Here is a 21,908-nt window from a genome sequence, read left to right as displayed (position 1 = left end):
TCCAGAACTGTGCAGAAAAGAGAGTAACGGAAATTTTGAGGCAAATGTGATCTGTTTGTGGTGGTGAGTTTTGGGAAGTGCTGGAAAATTGGCATCACTTTTGGGGAAGAGTTACATTTGTGGCCATCATCATAGCTTATCACTCCATTGTCTGTAGTGTACAGTGATTATTTTAGTGATAAGGTATATGCCTTAACTTTTCTTCACTTCTTGATTTATGTTGTGTATGCCATGTATAGATCATCCTTAATTAAAAGAAAATGTAGTGTTTTTGTATATTAATTTATATTGGGTATATGACACACTTCAAGAAAATTCAAATCAAAGATCTCCATGATGCATGGAACTGTTATTTTCACTTCACTGTGTGATGTAGAGACAATCTTTGTTATAACCTTTCTGTCACCCAAACTGTCAACTATAATTATGGTAGCCTAAAAATATTCTTTGCTAATCAAAGAGTCAGACAAATAATTTCCATTAATTGCTTCAGCACAAGCCCAGAGGGATAATAGACTTCTCCAAGATTTTCTGTATCCAGTGTTTGCAAGTCTCAATGTTAGAATTACTTCACATGCCTTCTCATTTTCATAAGTAATGTTCAATAGTTTAAACATCCTATCTGAGCAACCTTAAAGAGGGCTTATTTTCAGAAAGTTTTGAGCACCCAGCTTCTGAAAATCAAGCTCTTATTAGGTTTCTCAAATTGGCCACCCTAATCCTGAGGAACCCCAAAACATCAGTTACTTCTGAAAATCTTGGCCACTGCTTGCATCACACAGGGGGATGAGGAGAGGTGCTTTTGCTACACTTTCGCAAAGATGCAGACAGTATTCTGCCCAGCACAGCTCTACTGTCACATGAAGGACTCTCCGGGCCATTATTACTGCTGGCAGTGTATGTGGTCTCTCTACCCCAAGTTCCACAGTTCCCAGAAACCATATTATGGCTGCTCCCTTCACTAATGTTGAGGATGAGTGCTCCCTACACTCTCTCCCCCTTTAGGACACATGTAATAGAGGACCCATAATTTGACACTTAATTTGAAACAGGCCAACTATTGTAATAATAAAGGTTGAGGTGCTGGATGTCTCAGGTTGGGCCTTCAGTTCAAATCAGTTCAAAAGTCTTTAGAATCTAGTTTTGATTACACAGGCTGTTTTAGTACCTATGTGCAATGAGTTAGTTTCAATCAAGTTCCTAACAAACAGGTAAGAATGTAAACCCCCATCATCACAACTGTGTCCTTTGTGGTATTCTCAGCAGAGAAGTCAAAAATCTGTGGAAATACTACCCTAACTCCCTAATGTTAGTTCCTTCAGGTTCAGGCTGAAGCATACTGTTAAGAGTACTGAATGGGAAAGTTATCTATTTAGGTACTTATATGGCTTTCATCACTATAATATCCAAGAGCCTCATAAGCATTAATTCATTTTATCCTCAGAGGCAAGTTTCATCCCTATTTGTAAAATTGAGGCATAGCACAGATTAAGCAATCTGCCGAAAGTTACACAAGAAGTCTGTGGCTGAGCCAGGTCTCCTAAATCCACATCCACCATCCTTTCTCACCACAGAGCTACTGCTGCCCAAGTCCTATAGGAAAGTATTTTAGTCTTCAGGGCTATAGATATAGCACTTCTAATGAACACCAAATTCACCTTAACAAAAAACAAAGCAAAAGAATAAAAATACATGATACTTAAAACTAGCAAATGCTGGTTCCCTCTGAGTTGATTCCCTCTTTCAGAGAAATGTGGCTAGCAGAGTATGTGAGATGGGGGATAGAATAGTTGACATTTTGGAGAAACACAGTTCCTACAAGTTCAATTGCCAATTCTTTGAAGGTACAGAAATGTAAATAATTTACCTTTTATTACTCTCCTGCTCATCTTCTGGTACAGACTTCTGTCTTTTCCTGGCCTGTTCCTCTGCAAGCCATCTCTTCCTCTTCCATCCTCTTCTGTGCTCTGCATTCAAGTTCACACTCTGTACTACAGCCTCAATTACATCTGTGATAGTATCAGGTCCAAGATGTAAAGTGCTGCTCTCTTTCCTTTCCTCTAATTCCTGACTGACAAACGGAGCTGCCTGGAAAGCCTGCATTGAAACTACAGCCTGGAGTGGGTATTTCCGGGGCCTGCCTGGCTTGCGCTTCACAAAGTTATTCCCTGTCCGTGACTGCCTTTGCAGCTTTTTGGCTTTTAGAATTTTATTGACATGGTCCAGATTTTTCTTGGTTGCCAAGATTTTGTTGTAATTGCACATTTTTCTAGCCTGTCGCTGCATAGCTTCAACCATACTTCTCTTCATATGATGTGGGGAGTAGCTGCTTGGTAATCTGTCTGAAAGAAGCGAGATGCCATCGCTGCAAGCGTCACTTGGAACTGCTGGAACTAACAGACTGTCCTGTTTTCTCTCCCTGTTATGATTTCGACCAGGGCTGGCTGAAGGTGGAACAGATACATTTGCAATGACTGCTTCTATGGTTTTGTCCAATGCAGCCTGGCTGTCATGTTGTGCCATGCGCTGCAGTAAACTATCCACTGAAGCATCTACAGCAGTCCCCAATTTTGTTCCTCGTGTGGGTATCCCAATCACTAGAAAACACAAATAAACATAAGCAGACTAGAACAGATTTTAGTTATGATCATTACTAAACTATCACATTTAAAACAAATTCCAATGACTACATCTCCCCCTTGATCTCAAAATACTAAGGAGATATTTCCAAGTTTCTTAAATAGAGCTTCTAATAACTACGCATTGTAAAGAAACTTGTTTTTGTATCAGAGTCCTAGGGCTGGTTCACACTTACCGCGCGATTCGGCGGCAGTCGACGGGAGTTACGCAAACTACACGTCAACTGCTCTGCTTCCCTTCTGCGTGCTGTTCTCACTGCACTGAGTCGATGGGAACAGCGTTCCCATTGGCTCAGCGCTACGCTACTTGAGGGAGTGGACTTACTCAGTCGACTTCCTGATTGATTGAGCAGGTCTCACTGACCGCTCAATCGATCAAGAAAGATCAATCTCGTGGCGGCGATTTTGCCGCCGTCAGTCTGAACATAGCCCTAATAGAAAGGTGGACTAGGGATGTTAGTAAGAAGGATACTTGTATTTTGCCATATGAATTTCTTTCACATTTTTCTTTTCTCTTTGATCTAAGCAGATCAGCAAACCTGTTTTTCCCTTTTCTGTTTCTTTCAGGGCAGAATGATAAAGGCATTGTCAATTAAAGAAAAGCCTGAAAGGATGCATTAGTCTGCAGCAGTGAAGTGCTTAAGAGTATGCCACTTTTCTTCTGATGTTTTGATCCTACAAACACTTACATGCATGTGAATTCAAGTGTGAAAGTGTTTGCAGGATTGTGGGGTTTTACGCTAAGATTTTCAGGGTAGGGATCATGTTTTTGTATGTGTTTGTAAAGTACCATGAAAGAGGATGATCCAAACCATTATCATAATTACAGTTGGGTTATTCCTCCCCCCCTCAGATGGTGATCAGCATTTGGAATCTTGTCTCCAGAACGGCCTGCAGAATCCAGTATATTAGAATTCAAAAAAAGAAAAATCATTTGGACACCAAGGATACCCTGGAGAGTAAGCGGGGGTAGATGTTTCTCTTTAAGGAGTCCTGATCACAAACACTGGAGAAAAAGGATTGCTTTTGTTGGGTTCAGAAATATGTTTTTCTCAGTGGGGTCAATTCCTTTACAAATAATACAATTTTCAGAAATTCTGTGAACATACAATTTAAATACTGATCAAATGTTAAGCACTATTTCAGATAGTTTCATGCTATTCTTTTTTGTATATATTTTAGAATGATTTAAAGATCAAGAATAATTTGTATTGCCTTTGCAGCTTCATTACCCAAAAGAGTCCCTCATTAGCTAGAATGCTAATGAAAGTGACTGTGCACTAAGGAAATGAGGGTAGACATAGCTCTGCCCCAACCTGGAATACCTGGAGAAAGCAGCAAGATCATTTATGCAGGAAACAAATTTAGCCTATTTTTTAAACACTGTAAATGCTATTCTATGTGCTTTGCATCTTCAGCTATATATTCTTACTTGGAAGAGTTTCCAGATCAGCCATGCTGTTTATGCAGTATAAGAAGGGATTTGTTCCAAATGAACAATTTCCCAATGATGTCCTATTGGTTTTTACAGACAAGATTTATTAGAAGAATGGAATAAAAGGGATACTCTTAGTCTTCTCAAATATATTTCATTTATACATTTCCATTTGCAAAATGCTATAGTAATTATTGCCAATTACTGAGATTACATCTACTTAAATGGCTGGCTGTAAGACAGTAGAGTGTATTTTGATGTAAGAGAAGCATTCCTGTCAGCAACGTTTATATTTTCTGGCAGAAGGGAGATCCTGTGTTAGCTGACAGATAAAGCACAGATAGACAGTTTAAGATAAATATTTGTGTTCACCAGTCCAAGTCAAGTACTCAAGAGATAAGAAAAAGAGTATTCATGAAAATGTACTCCTCACTGCTGAATTCCCAAAGTAACAAATCTACAAGCACAAGTGACAATAGTTTTCAGAGATAGAAGGGTACTTCAATGAAAAGAATCAGCCCTTCAACTTCTAAAATCTTCTTATGACCAAATCACTTCCTACAGGTCTTTGGAAAAAAATACAAGAACACACGTTAGGTCACAGCTATTAAGGTCAACAGTGAACACTTAGAAAACTCAGCAACCTCATTTTCACTGAAACAAGGGGAAGATTCACACTCTCTGCTTTCAATTTTAGATGCAATATTAAAAACAAATAAATCATCTTTAGCTGTGTTACAGCTCTTTAGATAAATGCTAAGGAAATGGAACGTCTCTGGGATTCCTTATAGACACACCATCTGTTTAGTAAACTGAGCTAAGTAAACAGCTGCACTAACCGAAGATAATCAAACTACACAACACATTTTCAGATGTGTCATTTGATGGCCTGTCCTTGAACTGGTGATCCTGTTTTGAAACTAATCCAAAAAGGATCAGACAAAGTGTATGATTCTAATGACAGCTGCAGCACTGGTCATGCATGCCTAGAGCACTTTGGTAACAAAGAAGCTTTCTATGACAAAAACACTGAAATACATAATGTGCTCAGGATCTACAAAGAATTTAAAGACACAAATGGTCACATCAGAAGCCTCAGCTGCTTCATCTCTAGGGAGATGATAAACTTGCCATTCAGTTTTCTACAGGCACTCTTCCAAGAGATACACTGAATTTCCAGTGTCTTCCTGCATACAGACTTATGCCGGTGGATTAAATAAACTGTTTTTAATTGTGTCTTTAAAATGAACATGTAAAGAGTAAGTAAAAAGTCAGAGGGGACATCTTTGCCATGTATAGGACAATGCTAAAAAGAAAAAGAAATAATTAATTTATTTGTTTAAATGAAGGATCTGAGCAATCTTGGCACCTTGTGGACCTGTGGAAATCATAAAAATCAACAACAATTTATGCAATGACTAGAGGCTATGCCACCAATCCAATTTATGCTGTACTAGATCATGAATGCTGCCAGTCAGTCAATAGTATATGGCCATGTCATCAGTGTACTCAAATCCAATTTATACAGCAAAAAACCCAGCCATATTATGCATCTAATTATATAGTGGCATAGTCTGTTTTTGGATTTTTAAGGTACCCACCACTGTATTATTTAACCATTATATTATTAAATATTGCATATAGTCATTGTTACAGGCACTGTACAAACATACAATAAATGACAGTGCACTACCTAAAGCACTTATAATTAGGCTTGCAGAATTAAATTTTTTTGTTATAATTTCAATGGATAATATCAATGTTTATTTTAAGCTTTATTCAATTTTTATCTATTTAAATTTTCACAGTTATGGGAAATTGTGTCTGAGGGATGGTCAGACAATTACTTAATGACAGTAGACAGAGATTCAAAAACCTAAAGCTTTATAACCATTAAATCACAAATTGTATATTTTGATAAACAACATTGACAAAGTAAATATACTTAAATCAAACTCTCAAACAGCATTTTTCTTCCTTTACCCATCTGTACATTTTTATTAATATTGATGAAAATATTTTTGTCGATTTGTGTGTGTATGCTGAAATTGATATTTACCAATAAAATCTAATCCTCCTAAGCCTATTTATAAACTAAAAGACAAGAAGTAGCAAGTGGATGAGACGAAACAAGCCAGGGTAACAGAGACCGGCTAACAAATATAATAGAGTGTGCACAGTTCTTAGTCATTCTGTAGCAATGAGCACACCTTGCCACCTGCCTGGATGTCATCATTTTCCTGTCTTCTGTATGCATTATACAGGTGGTGAGCTTTGAAGAAGAACTTGAAGAAACACAAGGTGGCAACTTTATACATTTTGACTGGACAATTTTCTCACATAGGAGAAAGCATAAACATTTTATCAGAGAAGATGGTGATTGAGGCTGCATCATTGGTCAGGATCTATAAAGTACCAAACTTTCCAGTGCCCCTTACTTCAGTAAGTAGAATTATTCTGCATTGATGTCTTCCAAGAGACATATTATTGGACTATTCTGTAAGTCTCCATTATTAGAGGGAAAGTAAACACAAAGATGTGTTGGACAATACATGCTAAGAGTCTTTGTGTCATTCTTATCTCTGGCAAAAGGAAAATGCACTTTTTCTCTCTTTTTACTAATAATGGCTGATCTTGTTCTGTCCTTTTTCCCCCCTTCATTTTTAATTTTATTTGTTTGTTTTTAAGGAAATAGCCTTTGTACAGAGAACAGGTATGGCCAACTCCAGGAACGGCCCAACCAAAAGCAAGGGCTCCAATAGAAACTGTTTTGCAACATTAACTGTAGAAGTCCTATGCCTTTAAGAAAGGGCATTGTACACAACTAAAAGGTTATACTCAGGTTGGGGAAGCCCAACACTTCTATGCTGAAGCACTGGTGCTGTTAGGGCTCCCCTCGCACTGCTGCCTTGCCTATCTATTGTAGTGCAGTCATCAGCATAGTATCTATCCTGATAACCTGGATGAAGAGCAAATGTTACTTGCCTGTAGAAGATGTGCTCTCAGAAGTAGACCTCTTTCTGGAAGGGCTGCAATTTGTGCTCTCCAGCTGTCTCTGGGAGGGCTTGTCCTGTGTTGGCAGGGTGCCTGAAAAGCACAGAAGGGAAAACAAAAGCCCAAGAGAACTTAAATTAACTAAAAAGTATAAATGTCATTGAAACATATTCCAGATGTCAAATGTTTAAAGCAGGACTACAATTTTTACCAGATATAACACTAGTTTGTATAGGGTATGCAAATGGAGAATGGCAGAGTTTCTCAGGTCCCATGGTTAGCGACAATCATTCTAATAAACACTATCGTTCTAGGAAGGACGGGCTGTTTTACATTTGAACTTTATCTTTTACTATATGTATTTCAGATTAAAGATCTACATTTAAGATCAGAGCCTCCACCTGTACATCAGCAACAGCATACACCCTCCCATCAAACACATCACTTTGCAAGAGAGTAAACAAGATTAGAAGAATTCTTGCATCTGTGGGTGCATACAACGGGTTGCACTTTTAAAGTATGAATGGAGTTATCTGAATCTGCAAAGTGCAATGCTTTTATGTGCAGAAGCACAAGAGGAGGCTGGGTAGAGGCCCACTTGGAAGTTTGGCACTTAATATCCAAAAATAGTATGTAATAATAATGTAAACCATATTATAGTTCTAACAAACATAAATGAGCTGCCTGCATGAGACTGTGAAACACTTAACAAATTTAGCCATGTCTTATCTGAAAATTTCCTTTCTTGGAATAAGGAGGGCCAGAAACCCATGGCATTGGGTACTCTGCTGTTCACAGCTTTGGAAGTAGACAGACCCTGTCAACCAGAGGCAGGGCAGTTGTGGCTCCACCTCCAAGAAACCACCAGATGAGACACTTCCATAGCCTAGGAAAAATTACACACTCTGTATCAATAAGGAAAATTAATCATTAATACTAAATAGAACATGGAATTCTGAAGAGCAAGGATTTCAATGAATAACAAATTTGAGAGCCAAGTAATAAGTCAGTATCTTTTCCCACTTAGTGGCCCATTCAGGGTGGATTGGATCTGTGGACCTCATTATTCTAGGAAAGGAAATTTTCAGGTAAGACATGGGGAGAAACGCGTACATGAGGGTCCCCGTCCAGTCTATGAGGAACGCGTTGGAGATGGAGTCCGGCTCACGACCCCAGAGCGAGAAGAACCTCGGGCACTTCCTGTTCCAGGACGACACAAACATGTCCAGTTGGGGAGCATCCCACTTGCGGAAGATAAAAGTTATCATCTCCGGGTGTAGTGACCAGTCGTTTCGGGGTAGAAACGACCTGCTGAGGCAGTCCACCTTGTCGTTCCTGACCCCAGGGAGGTGAGAGGCAGATATATGGAAGTCATGCCTCACCACAAAGTCGAATGGCCTCCTGGCAAAGGGCCGAGGAGCACGCTCCCCCTGCCTATTCATATAGAACATGGCCACCGTATTGTCCGTGAGGACCTGCACCATTCTGCCCCTCAGGAATCTCAGGAACACTTTGCAGGCCAGCCAGACTGCCCTGAGGTCCCGGATGTTGATATGGAGGTTCTTCTCCTTGTTCAACCAGAGCTGCTGGGTGCTCAGGTTGGTGCTGATATGGTTCCCGCACCCCACATCTGAAGCATCCGTAATAAGGGTGACTGATGGGGCCAGATCCCGGAATGGAACTTCTCTCACTACTTCCCCGGGAGTACTCCACCAGTTCAGGGAGGTCAAGACCTGTGGGAGGAACCATGACCACCCTGTTCAAGGAGTGCCTGGCTGGTGCATACACCGAGGCTAACCATGCCTGAAGAGGCCTGAGTTTGAGGCGAGCCAGCCTCACCACATACGTGCAGGCCACCATGTGCTCCAACAGCTACAGGCAGTGCCTGGCTGTTGTCATGGGGGACCTGTGTAGTTGTTCGATTATGGCAGCCATCGCCTCGAACCAAAGCTGTGGAAGGAAGGCTCTGGCCTGGGTGGCGTCCAGGGTGGCCCCGATGAAATCTATGTGCTGCACCAGGGTGAGAGTGGACTTCTGCTCATTTACGAGCAGCCCCAGTCTGATGCACCGTTGCGCAGGTGAGGGCTAAGCTGTTTCGAACACGGGCCCTGGACCTGCCCCGGATTAGCCAGTCGTCCAGGTAGGGGAAGATCTGCACCCCTCTGTGGTGCAGGTGGGCTGCCACCACCACCATGCAAAGGGCAAGGCCGAGAATTGGTAACGGCAGCCAGCTACCATAAACCGGAGGAAGCGCCTGTGTATGGGAAGGATGGAAATGTGGAAGTACGCATCCTTTAGATCAAGGGTGGCATACCAATCTCCTGGATCCAGAGCAGGAATAATGGAGGCTAGGGAAACCATGCAAAACCTGAGACACCTGATAAACTTGTTCAGTCGTCGGAGATCTAATTGGGTCTCAGGCCCCCTTTTGCCTTGGGGATGAGGAAATATCTGGAGTAGAATCCCCTCCCTATTTCCTGTGGGGGGACTGCTTCCACAGCCCCGAGGAGGAGAAGGGAATTCACCTCCTGCAAAAGGAGTTGTTTGTGAGAGGGGTCCCTAAAGAGGGACGGGGTGTGTGTGTGGGGGGGGAATCTGGGGAGAAAGCCGTAAACTGAAGGGCATATCCCCTGAGAACTACGCCGAGGACCCAGTGATCTGATGTAATATTCTGCCACTCGGCGTAGTAGGATCTGAGCCTTTCCGCAAACGGAAGTAGTGGATCCGAGAGAAGGGTACTGGTGCCACCCTTGGGCGCACCATCAAAATTGCCTCTTAGTGTTGGGCCCTGCTGGGAGGCCGCGGATGACCCCGAGGGGTCGCCTGAAGCCCCTATTTCTATCATGGCCCCTCTGGGGCTGAGATGACCTGGGTGATGGCCTAGGGGCCGGTTGGACCTGGCGTTGGAGCTGTGGCCGAGACTGACGCCTCGAGGCCTGGGGTGTGTACAGACCCAGCGACCGGAGCATAGCCCTGGAGTCTTTTTAGGGTGTGCAGCTTCTCATCCATTTTATCGGAGAAAAGGCCTGCCCCATCAAAGGGCAGGTCCTGGATGGATTGCTGCACCTCCTGGGACAGCCCAGATGACTACAGCCACGAACACTGCTGCATGGCAATCGCAGAAGCCATGGCTCTGCTGGCGGTGTCCACCGCGTCACTGGAGCCCTTCTCCAGAACCGTTGCAAAGTCCACCGCCTGGTCCTGGGGCAACCCCTCTGCGAACCTGCACATTGAGTTCCAAAGGTTCAGGTTGTACCAACCTAGGGGCGCTTGGTAGTTCGTGGTCCGCAACTGTAGGGCCCTGGTGGAATATACCTTGTGGCCGAACAGGTTGAGTTTCTTATTATCTTTGTTTTTAGGCGTGGTGCCCTGGCCACCTTGCCTATCTCATTGTTTGGCCGCATCAACCACCAGGATCCCAGGGGCTGGGTGAGTGTATAGGAATTCAAACCCCTCGGATAGTACATAGTATTTCTTCTCAGCGCCCTTCGAGGTGGGGGCAACTGAGGCAGGGGTTTGCCAGAGAGCCTTGGCCAATTTGAGGACTCTCTCGTGTACCAGCAGGGCCACTCTAGATGGTCCCACCGACCCAGCTACCCCAAAGAGGGGGTCCTCCTCTTTGGAGAGCTCCTTCATCTCAATGTTCAGGTCGCCGGCCACCCTCTTAAGGAGCTCTTGATGGGCCCTGAAGTCAGGGAGGGACGCCTTATGATCCCTGGTGGCCACCTCACCAGGGGAAGAGGAGGAGGATTGCGGAAGGGGCCCCGTAGAGGGTCCTTTCTCAGGGTCCAATTCCTCCTCCGAGGAATGGCCCTTAGCCGGTTGGCTAGGCGAGGGGTGGGGGCAGTAGTACCGGGTGTGCTACTGAAGATGGGACAGATACAGTGCCCTGTCCCATCCTCGCCCCATCATGGGCCCCAGTAAGGCCACTGCCACGGTCCTTGCGGCCAGCCTGGTGCCGGTATCGGTGCCGGCTGCGGTATGTCGGAGCGGGACTTGCCCTTGCGGGACCCCGAGCCACTAAAGTGGTGCCAACGGTGCCTGCGGCTCCTGCTAATCTTCGCCGGGGACCTGCCCCGCGATGACCCCAACGAGGTGGAGAAGCGTCGGTGCCATCGCGAATGGTGCCAATAGGTAGGCATGTGGCTCGACGAGCTGGAGGAAGACGACCTCCGTCTCAGTGCCGAGGACTGCCGGCGTCGCTTCCCTTTCATGGATCAGGAGCAGTGCCGCCCATGCTGCCTCGGTGCCGAGCCCGACTCCGAAGATCGCAAGTGGCATCGAGTCGTGGTGGTCTGCGCTGTCGGTGCAGGATCCTTCCCTGACGGGGGTCTTAACCACCCACCTGATGCACCCAGCACAGGTTTACCTCCAGACACGGGTCCCTGCACCCTCACCCAAGGGGGGGATGGAGGCATAGGCATGGCCATCAGGGCGCGTGCCATGTGGAATGCCTCTGGCATCAACGGTCCTTGCAGGGGCGCTCTCCCACCCCCAGAAGTCGGGGGAGGCTCCCCGCAGAGATGCAGGTGCCGGAGTGGACTCAACAGGCCGTGGCTGGTGCATCTCCCGAGTCGACCCCAGCTGTGCAGGTGGTGCGGGGAAGTCTTGGCACTCGGTGTCCTGGCGCTTCCTTTTCTTCAGTACTGGCGACGGGTCGACTCCAGTGACGGTGGAGCACTCCGCACTGAGGAGACACTCAGTGCCGCGGGGGAACGCACCGATTCAGAGTCCGGGCGGAGCGCTGTCTCCATTAAGAACCTTCAGACGGATCTCTCTCTCCTTCTGGGTCCGCGGCTTGAAGGCCTTACATATTTTGCACTTGTCCCGATGATACTTCTCACCCAGGCATTTAAGGCAGTAGTCGCTCACAGGCAAGGGTTTGCCGCAAGTGGCACAGGCTTTAAAACCTGGAGAGCCTGGCATGGCCTGACTCTAAGCCCCTGAGGGCACTTATCTATTCTAATTCTAAACTAACTACACTTAACAACTATTAACTTTAAGTACTTAACTAATAACAACAATAACAGTTCAAAGGGGAATGCTGCTTGCTAGAAGGCAAGAGGCAAGACATTCCAGTAACCGTCACGGGTGGAAAGAAGGAACTGAGGGCCCACAGGGTCGGCAGTGCCTCATATACCGCGGCATGAGCGCGGTACTCCAGGGAGTGCCTAGCATTGAGTGTGACCAGATGCTTGCATCTCTATGTTCCTACATTAGAGAAACCAGAGTCTATTGCATAACAGACAGGGAGAGAGTAGTCTTCCACCTGTTCTTCCAGATTAATAGTACTATTGTGCAGACAAAGAGAATGACTGCTGGAGACAACTGCAACTATACATACAAAATGGTGTATAAATGAACTGTTACCACTCAAGAAAGAAATCTTGGAGTCATTGTGGATAGTTCTCTGAAAACATCTGCTCAATGTGCAGTGACAGCCAAAAAAGCTAACCAAATGATAGGAACCATTAGGAAAGGGACAGATAATAAGACAGAAAATACCATAATGCCACTATATACATCTGCAGTATGACCATAGCTTGAATAGTGCATGAAGTTCTGATTATCTCCTCTCAGAAAAGATATATTAGAAATTAAAATTTGAAAAGGTACAAAGAAGGGCAACAAAAATGATCACAGTTATGGAACAACTTCCATATGTGGAGTAATTCAAAAGACTGGAACTGTTTAGCTCAGAAAAGAGACAACTAAGGGGGAATGTGATAGAGATCTATGAAATTATAAATGATGTGGAGAAAGTGAATAAGAAATTGTCATGTAACACAAAAACCAGGGGGGTCACCCAATGAAGTTAACAGGCAGCAGTTTTAAAACAAACAAAAGGAAGTACTTCACACAACACAGTCAACCTGTGAAACTTGTTGCCAGGGGATGCTGTGAAGGCCAAAGGAATAAGGATAGGTTCATCAATGGGTATTAGCCAAGATGGTCAGGGATGCAACCTCATGCTCCAGCTGTCCCTAAATCTTTGACTGCCAGAACCTGGGACTGGACAACAGGGGATGGATCTCTTGATAATTGCCCTATTCAGTTCATCCCCTCTGAAGCTTCTGACACTCGCCAGTCAGAAGACAGGACACTGGGCTAGATGGACCATTGGTCTGACCCAGTATGGCCATTCTTATGTTCAGTACTCTGGTGGAGAATGCTCACCAGAGAAATTTGGAGTGTTGTCTAGGCTGCCAGGCTGTTTGTAACAGTGATTGCTGACAGCCATTATATTCCTTATTTTAGAGCAGGGATTCTAAAACTTGTTTTGCTGGGACCCCGTCTGAAAATATTGCAGGCTGTGAAGATCCCTCTCCAAGAAGTGACAAGCTCCCGCCCATGCCACCCTTACTTCTGCGCTGCTGGTGGTGGTGCTGCCTTCAGAGCTGGGCGCCTGGCCAGCAGACAGTGCTCTCAATCTCCCCACCATAGTCTTGTGACTCTTTTTTTGGGTCAGAACCCCCAGTTTGAGAAACACTGTTCTAGAGGGTACCCTACTTTTGTAAACCACATGCTTTGCATGGCTGACCTTGAGTGACCTGGGTCTGTAGTTAAACAATGTTATACTTTCAGAGGGTTCCCCATGCTGGAGCCTTTGTGGCACTCTGAATTTCCCAAACCCAAATAATACTGAGGAGTAACTGACCCTGCTATCTCACCATCCTTTTACCTGAGTCCTGGCTAGCATGGGCTGTCAAACTATTTTCCCACAGAGCCTGAATCTAGCAAGTGACGCACAGCCTGTTCTTTTACCAGCGCTCCTGTCACAAGGAGTTTGAATCCCATAAGGAAGGATCAGAGCGTTTCTCTACTGGAGTGTTCCAAATATGGGCACGGGTAACAGATGGGTTAAACTACGGTGGGAGCGTCGGGGATGAGGTCCTGCATTTAGGGCACGTGGTATCTTTTCTGGGACATATTAGTATAAAGAGTCCAGAAGAGGGCACCAAAAGTCTTCATAATTCTCCCCAGATTCTGCAGGCTGATCTGGAGATTCAGGAAGACAGACCCATCTATTATATGCTGGTGTCTGGGAATGCAGAACAATCCTTCACTCAGACTACTCACCCTCAATAAATGGCAAAGAGTGGTCCCTTGCATCCCCAGCTGCCCAGCGTTCCTTTCCAAATGCTCAACTTGCTCACAACCGTCTCAGACAAATGCTAAAAGCATCCTGAACCTCCTGCACTCTGGATGAGCACTTGTTTTATACCCTTTTCCAGCAACAATATTCCTTCTTAATTTTTCTGTCACCTGAACAATGGACTATAAATAGACAAAGCAGAAAGCACAGCCAACTCTAAGAAGTAGGGATACTGCAATGTAAAATCACACCTGGAAATATATATATATATATATATATATATATTATGACAGGGTCAGACTAGATAGCTACTGGAGAGTGCTAGACAGCCAATATATCAGCCCCAGGCTCAGCAAGCCCCTTTTCCCCTGGTAGCTGAGCAGGGGTTTACTCCAAGTTAATTAACACACCTGGAACCAATCAAGGCCTCGCCCAGGACTTGTTAAAAGCCTTCGCCCCAGAGAAAAGGTATAGCTAGAGTTGTGAGAGTGAGACTAGCTACCAAAGAGAGAGAATGTGAGCAAGCAAGAAGCTGACAGAAACCAGGAGGGTTTAGGAGAAGGAACAGAACGCTGGCAGACGAGAACCCTGCAGGTACAAAGACTGGGGGAGAGAAAAACCCTGCCCGAAGAGGGCAAAAGGACCTTTCCCAGTCCTGGAGGCCTGAGGGAAAAGACCCTGCCAGAAGGGGAAGTTAGAACTGGACATTTGGTACAGCACTACCACGCCCAGTGGGGCTATCAGAGGTCAAGAGCCTCCCCTGGCAAGGAGGCCAGGAAGGGCCCCTGTCCAAGCAGGGTCCAGACATTAAGTCAAGGGGCACAGGGAAGTAACCCAGGGAAGCCACAGACGAGGCTGCTACTTGTAAGGTCCCTGGGTTGGGACCCGGAGTCGAGGGTGGGACTGGTCGTCCGTCCCCCCCCCAACTCCTACCAACCATTCACTGGAGAGGCAAGAGCCTCAGCGAAGAGGCAAAGACCTCTGAGAACCAGAGACAGGACTGGGACCCAGCAGGAAACGGCCATCTTAGAGAGGCTGTATTACCCTCCCCCCAACTAGAGGGTGGAAGAACACTAAGGGGGTGAAGCAGTTTCCTGACCTACCTCTAGAAGGAAGCACTGGACCCACCAAGGTAAAGGAAAAGCTTTTTCATAATATATATTATTGGAGTTACAGGAAGTTGCAATTAAAGAGGCTGTCAATGGGTGTTTGAAAAGCAGGGCTATGCTGATCTGAATATACTTGATCTCATCTTATTTTAAATAGTAGGTGGGTATAATCTCCATTTGGATGGAAGTCTCTCAAAGGAAAAAGCAGCTTATGGAACATGTGTGTATTTTATATACCAGACTATAGCTTACAGGCCTCAAACACAACTAGGCATGAGAGAAAAAGCAGATTCTCCTTTACTTTCACTGTCTATTCAGCTACTTTTGGATACAGAGAACCCAGCTTTTTTTTTCTTTCAGGAACACATTAATCATAAAGATGTCTTAAAGAGATTAGAGCATGTTTAACAAAGTACAAAGACTGTGAAAGAAATGGTTTATTTTTAACAAAAGGAGTTTTTTAAATATCATTATGCTTTAAAATAATATCCAGAAAAGAGAAATTCAGAACTTTTAAAGACATATAGGAGCAATACAATAGCTGTCACCAGACTATTCAGTTTAGGAAACTAACAAGTCAAATGCACAGCTAGATGTCACTTGTGGATAACCCAATTTCTTAAGGAATTAGGGAGGACATTGGGAGAAAGTGTTTGAGAAGATTATAGGCCCAGTCTCAGGCCCACTGTGAATCCCCAGCTAGACCTGTATTCATGCATCCTCTGGTCTTACTGGCACCTTGCTCTTCTGCCAGATCAAAAAACTCCTCACAAACAGCAGGGCGACAACTGTCAAAAGCAGAAACTGGCAGCAGGAAGAAGCTGACTAGAAGACCTGAATTTGCTTTGTCAAGAGACAGGCCAGCAGGTGTGTGCAAGCAGGCGGGGTATGAAGCTCTGCCCATTGGGAGGGGCGTGTTTGTGTTCCAACTGTCATCAGATTGGGAGGTAGACTGGGACAGACAGAGAGAACATTATTTTAGAGAGGCAAAAACAAAATGGGAAAATAAGGACAGGATGGTGCTTCTGTGCAAGAGACGGGGGCCCTCATTATAAATACACTTCCCTCAATATCTCAGGCTAGGGTTCTAAGGATGATATTCTTCTGGATCCTAAAGTTTCAGTGAGGCATCAGGTAGACAACAGATGAGCTGTTAGCTCTTCTATGATGCAGAGTAACACTACAGAGAGTCTCTACAAGGAACACTAGAAGACTATGTACTTCTTGCTGGAAGTTAGCCCAAAGCACAATCATTTGGCTTACTTACATTACTTTTCTGTAATGCATTCCCAGCTTCTAGAAACTGATGCATAAGAGGTATCACCAAGGGTTTGTTTACACTGCAGTTAGACACCCTCATGCCAGCTGACTCAGGTTTGTGGGGCTCAGGATAAGGGGCTGTTTAACTGCAGTGCAGGCTTGGGCTGCAGCCCAAGCTCTGGAACCCTCCTACCTTGCAGGGTCCTAGAGCCTGGTCTTCAGCTCCAGCCCAAATATCTGCACTGCAGTTAAATGGCCCTTTAGCATGAGTCAGCTGGCACAGGCCAGCTGTGGGTTTCTAACTGCAGTGTAGACATATCCTGAAAGGACCAAATAGCTAATGAGAACATTGGGACCTTAAATAATTAGGGCATGTCTACACTGCAATGTAAGCCTACAGTTTGAAGTCAGGCTGAAGCCTAACCCTCTTCTGTCTACTCACAAATCACGCTAATCCAGGGCACCAAGACCCCACAGGGGCAGAGGTCCAAACCTGAGTCAAGCCAGGACTCAGGGTTCAAACCCTATTGCTTACCAGTACAGACGCAGCCCCAATTGACTTGTGCTCTGGGAGTCCACCAAAAGTATCCTGCAATCCCACCAATCAACTTTCTTTGTCATTTTGACAGTCAAGTTTCCCACACTACAACATAGGGGCTACAGTGGCCATATTTTGGGAATGCGCTAGGAAGTTTGGGATATGAGATATGGACTTGGGCCCACAGAATGCGGTGTAGACACTGTGTCCCCAGTTGGGATCCAGGGTTCAACAACTCCTAACCCGAGGTTACAAATGAGTATAGATGCTGAAACCCTAGGCTAACAAACCCAAGGTCTGCTAACGAGTTTTACTAACCCTAGGTTTACACTGCAGTGTAACCATACCACAAAGGGTCCATGAGCTTGGGATCCAGCTTGAGCATCTACACTACAATTTTATAGCCAAGTGGCCCAAGTCCCGCAAGCCAGAGTCAGCTGACACAGGCCAGCCGCAGATGTTTAACTGCAGCATAGACATACCCTTAGTGTCCAAGCCATTTAAAGGTGAACTGCAGGTAACTGGTGATTTCTGAGTTAGTATGGATTTATGTACTGACTGTTTCTGCTAACCATAGAGAGAATGCAGCATATAACAAAAAGCTTTAACTTACCTTTGGAAAACTTTTTATCTTCTGTCAAATCCTGACACTTCCTGGTTTACTAGTTGTCCCAGAATGCATGCATTTGTGATGCCACTGATACTAGATATCCTATAAGACTTACGATATCCCAGAATGATGAAACCACTTGTCAATGACTTCAAATGCTGGACACAAACCTTGTATGATGGATGAAAAGACTATTCCAATAGAAGGGACTCCATGTGGAGTGGACAGTTTAAAATACAATATTGTGGTTGGCCCCTAATGACAATTTACAACAATTTTAGAAGGCATTCCCTGCTGTTACACTCACTTCCTACTGGTCATTTTAACTGCTCTGAGTCAATCTTCTCTCCATGATGGCACAAGATTTACAGCTGGTTTAATAAAATGAACTCCCTTTACCGTACCACAGATTTTCCCTTCCTTCCACCTTATTCTCTCTAAAGTATATGCAAAACTGAGCTGTTTATGAACACTTGGGGTTTCAGAATCACACTAGTGTAATGGTAAAAAAGGTAAAAGCAAATATGAAACTGACATTGATATTTTCATAAAGCTCTGATCATGGAACTTGTTCCCAGATGCAGTTCTTAAGGCCTTTGCTGTCTTGCACAGTTGACATGCAGCACTAGAAGCTTCTTGTGAATGAGCTGAATGCTGAGCTAAAAGCTAATTCCACAAAAAAACCAGCTGGTTCCAATTGTGGGAAATACACTTACTGAAAAAGATACATTTCATCTGACTCACCAATTAAATGCTCTACAAGAGGGAGAGTGATTCAGAGCCTGCACCAGCAGGTTTTAACCTAAAATGTCTCTGCTTTTCCTCTAATTAGGCTGTTTCTCATAAAACCCAAGTCAGATCATTCACCATAATGGAATTCCTCAGGAAATTCCCAGAACTGCACTAACTACCACAATCAGTTTTCTACTCCTCATATTCTAACTTAACCCCTTGATGACTTAGCATTTTGGAGCTTTCTTCATAAATAGCAAGAAGAGCGACATAAGGTTAGTTCTTTTTTAACTAAAATATTTTTAATCTGAAATATAGAGATAGGAATTTTACAATTATTATGATTACATATGAATACACTACCAATCACCAGGGTATCTAATTGCATTTTACATGCATTAAATTGGATCACTGGGTCATAACACAAACACATGCTTCAAACAACTAATATAATTTACTTAGATATACTTTTTAAACAGAGATGGACAGTTAAATCCTAATCTAATTTCTGCAAGACAGCAACCCAGTGAGCATTTAAAAAACAAACAAACAAACCTGGCATGAAACACTAATAGTCATATTTCTATTGCTCTTTCTTTAAAAATGACTTTCCATGACTAAGAACCAGTGACGAGAAATCTATGGAATCAGCTTTGACTTTTGCTAGCCTAAGACTCTATTTGCTACCTTTACATTTTTTTAAATTTACCACAATTTTATTCCTTGCTGAAGGCAGAAAAGGAAGCACTTTTATACCTACATTTGGTATCCAAATTATGTATATTATTCCATACAAAAATACTAAATTAAAAGAATTTTAAGATTGCAAAACACAAAATTCAAAAGACAGTAATCGACAAGATTAAAGTTGTCTGTACATCCTCAACTCTGCCCCCCATGCATATGTATTACAGGGATCAAATATTACTTTTTCCATGTATTAAAAGTGCAAGTAGGCAGGACTCCTTAAGAGCACTCTCTCTCTTTCTCAAATTGTACAAAAGTGCACACCTCTACATAGAAACTTTCCTTATCCTAACATTACAAGCCACTGAGCAGCTTCAAACAACCAACATTTTAAAAAACTTCAGCCTGTCAAACAAATGCCTTATTTTTTTCCTTCCAAATGTGGAAATCCCCCTTCACCATCCCAAGTCCCATTGTGGACAATATTCAGTCCTGAAGTTGTGACAGGTAAAACAGCTAATATTTTTGTCCCAGCAGAGCTAGAAATGAGAACTTGAGATCACTGGAAAGGGAAGATTCTCAGCTTTTCAGTGGGGGGAGGGAGGGACACGGGCTGACACAGCACTTTTATATCCCCAAAAAGGGTAAGATAAAAATTCATAACTTCAAAATCTGTTGTATGTATAGAAAAGCTACACAGGTCATTAAAAAAGTAAGTTTTAAAAAACTAATATAGTTTTAATTTTTCACTTCCAGAGGAGACCTATATCATTTTACTCATAACTAAGGCAACTGTCCTTTACAGGAGGAGAGACAAAAGAAACAGTCCCATTAACAATTTAAAAAACCTTCATGTCACACTATCACATCATGTGTTCTAGATATACTTGGTTTGTAAATATTTATCTAAGTTATAATTAATCACTACTATATTTCTTTAAACGCTATACCTATTGATGCCTCTCTCATACGCAAGCCAACTTTCTATTACTGAAGTACGTGAGAAGTCTAATTTGCCACACTCTGCCCATATGTAGCATTGCAGGCTGACTATATGTCACTTGGCCCTAACTGCATTCTCCAGGATTTCTTCAAGAGGGAATCTCTTTCTCATCAGTTCATAATTGTGTTGCAAGGGCCCAATTACTTACACTGTTAATAATGGCCTTTGCGGTTACATCTAAAGCTGTGATGTTCATTTCATTTTCAGACAGCTGGTTAGTGATGGTTTTCTCAGTTGTAGCTTTAAATAGATCCTGGATTCCGGAGAGACCAATCAAATGGATCCTTTGTTTAATAACTTTTCCATTTTTACCTTAGAGACAGAACACACTGGAACTTGTGGCAGCTTGCGATGTTTACAGGCAGGTTCAAAAGAATGTCTGTCCGAATATAACTTCTTGTTAGAAAACTTGAAAGGCTGCTCTAGCTAATATAACTCTCTCTGCTTTCTACCCCAGCACCAGAAGACATATATTGTTTTTGTGTTTCTAGGTTTTCTCCAGAGATTACAGATAATGAGCTTAGCTTGAGGCTGTCTTCTTTACAAATTAAATTTACAGACACGTATGTGGTCAACAAACAAACATACATACAGACCACTGCTTTACCATCAAATGTGGTACAGCCTATCTTTTTACATGGGTGCATTTACATTGTCAATCACCGTACCAACCTATTAAAATTATTTGAGGTGGTCAAACGAACATGTGGTCAAGGGTGAGCCATTCGACAGAGTGTACCTGGACTTTCAGAAAGTCTGTGACAAGGCCCCACACCAAAGGCTCTGATCCAAATTAGGCAGTTATAAGGTGAGAGGAAAGGCCCTCTCATGAATCAGTAACTGGTTAAAAGATAGGAAACAAAGGGTAAGAAGAAATGGTCAGTTTTCCATAGTTGAGAGAGGTAAATAGCGAGGTCCTCCAAAACTCTGTACTGAGACCTATGCTTTTCAACATATTCATAAATAATCTGGAAAAAGGGAGTAAACAGTGAGGTGGCAGTTTGTAGACAATACTAAATTACTCAGAATAATTAAATCTAAGGTTGACTAGGAAGAGTTCCAAAAAAATCTCACAAAACTGGATGACTGGGCAATGGCAGAAGAAATTCAGTGTTAATAAATGCAAAGTAATGGACAGTGGAAAAAATAATCCTAACTATACATACAAAATGATGGGGTCTAAATTAGCGGTTACCACTCAAGAAAGATTTGTGAATCATTGTGGATAGTTCTCTGAAAACATCTGCTCAATGTGCAGTGCAGTGCAGTCAAAAAGGTTAATAATGTTAGAAACCATTAGGAAAGGGACAGATAATAAGACAGAAAATCACCCATAGGCAAACACTTTTCACAAAATGATCACTCCACAGCTGTTTTTGCAATACTCATCCTCAAAGGAAGCCTAAACAACATCTTCAAAAGCTAGCCTGGGTACTTAAGTTCATAATACTGCTGGACACTAAAAATCATGGATTTAACCCCGACACTGGTTTCATGATTCATTACAATGATCTGTAACACACACCAGCTTGCTAGCCTGTAATGGCCCACTTCAAATCTCTTTTGCATAACAATCTAGCTATTATTGCCCACTTCCCATTTCAAGTGACCTCCAGAACGTGTTACAATTGACGCTTACCTACCTATCTCAATTCGTATTTAGCACAGATATTCTGATTTCTTTCCCCAAACCTGAAGAACTCTGTGTAGTTTGAAAGCTTGCCATCTTCCATCAACAAAAATTGGTCCAATAAAAGATATTACCTTACCTACCATGTGTGTTTCATATCCTGGGACCAACACAG

The 21,908-nt window shown here is 43.4% G+C and overlaps 1 protein-coding gene across 4 annotated transcripts in view; it reads right to left on the bottom strand.

The window, feature by feature from the left end:
- Positions 1-21,908, bottom strand: part of ASH1L (ASH1 like histone lysine methyltransferase) — a 151,513-nt gene that overhangs the window by 71,634 nt on the left and 57,971 nt on the right. For all 4 annotated transcript variants that reach the window (XM_067539158.1, XM_067539161.1, XM_067539159.1 and 1 more), the window contains 2 exons: positions 7,060-7,161; positions 1,868-2,597 (listed from right to left, as the gene is read on the bottom strand). In XM_067539158.1, the coding sequence (XP_067395259.1) occupies positions 1,868-2,597; positions 7,060-7,161 (832 nt within the window). The remainder of the gene's footprint in view (positions 1-1,867; positions 2,598-7,059; positions 7,162-21,908) is intronic.

This window comes from Emydura macquarii, unplaced genomic scaffold (genome assembly GCF_026122565.2).
Source record: "Emydura macquarii macquarii isolate MOO-44397 ecotype Brisbane River unplaced genomic scaffold, CSIRO-AGI_Emac_v2 contig_527, whole genome shotgun sequence".
NCBI lineage: Eukaryota > Metazoa > Chordata > Testudines > Chelidae > Emydura > Emydura macquarii.
This window is presented reverse-complemented; position numbering and strand designations above follow the sequence as displayed.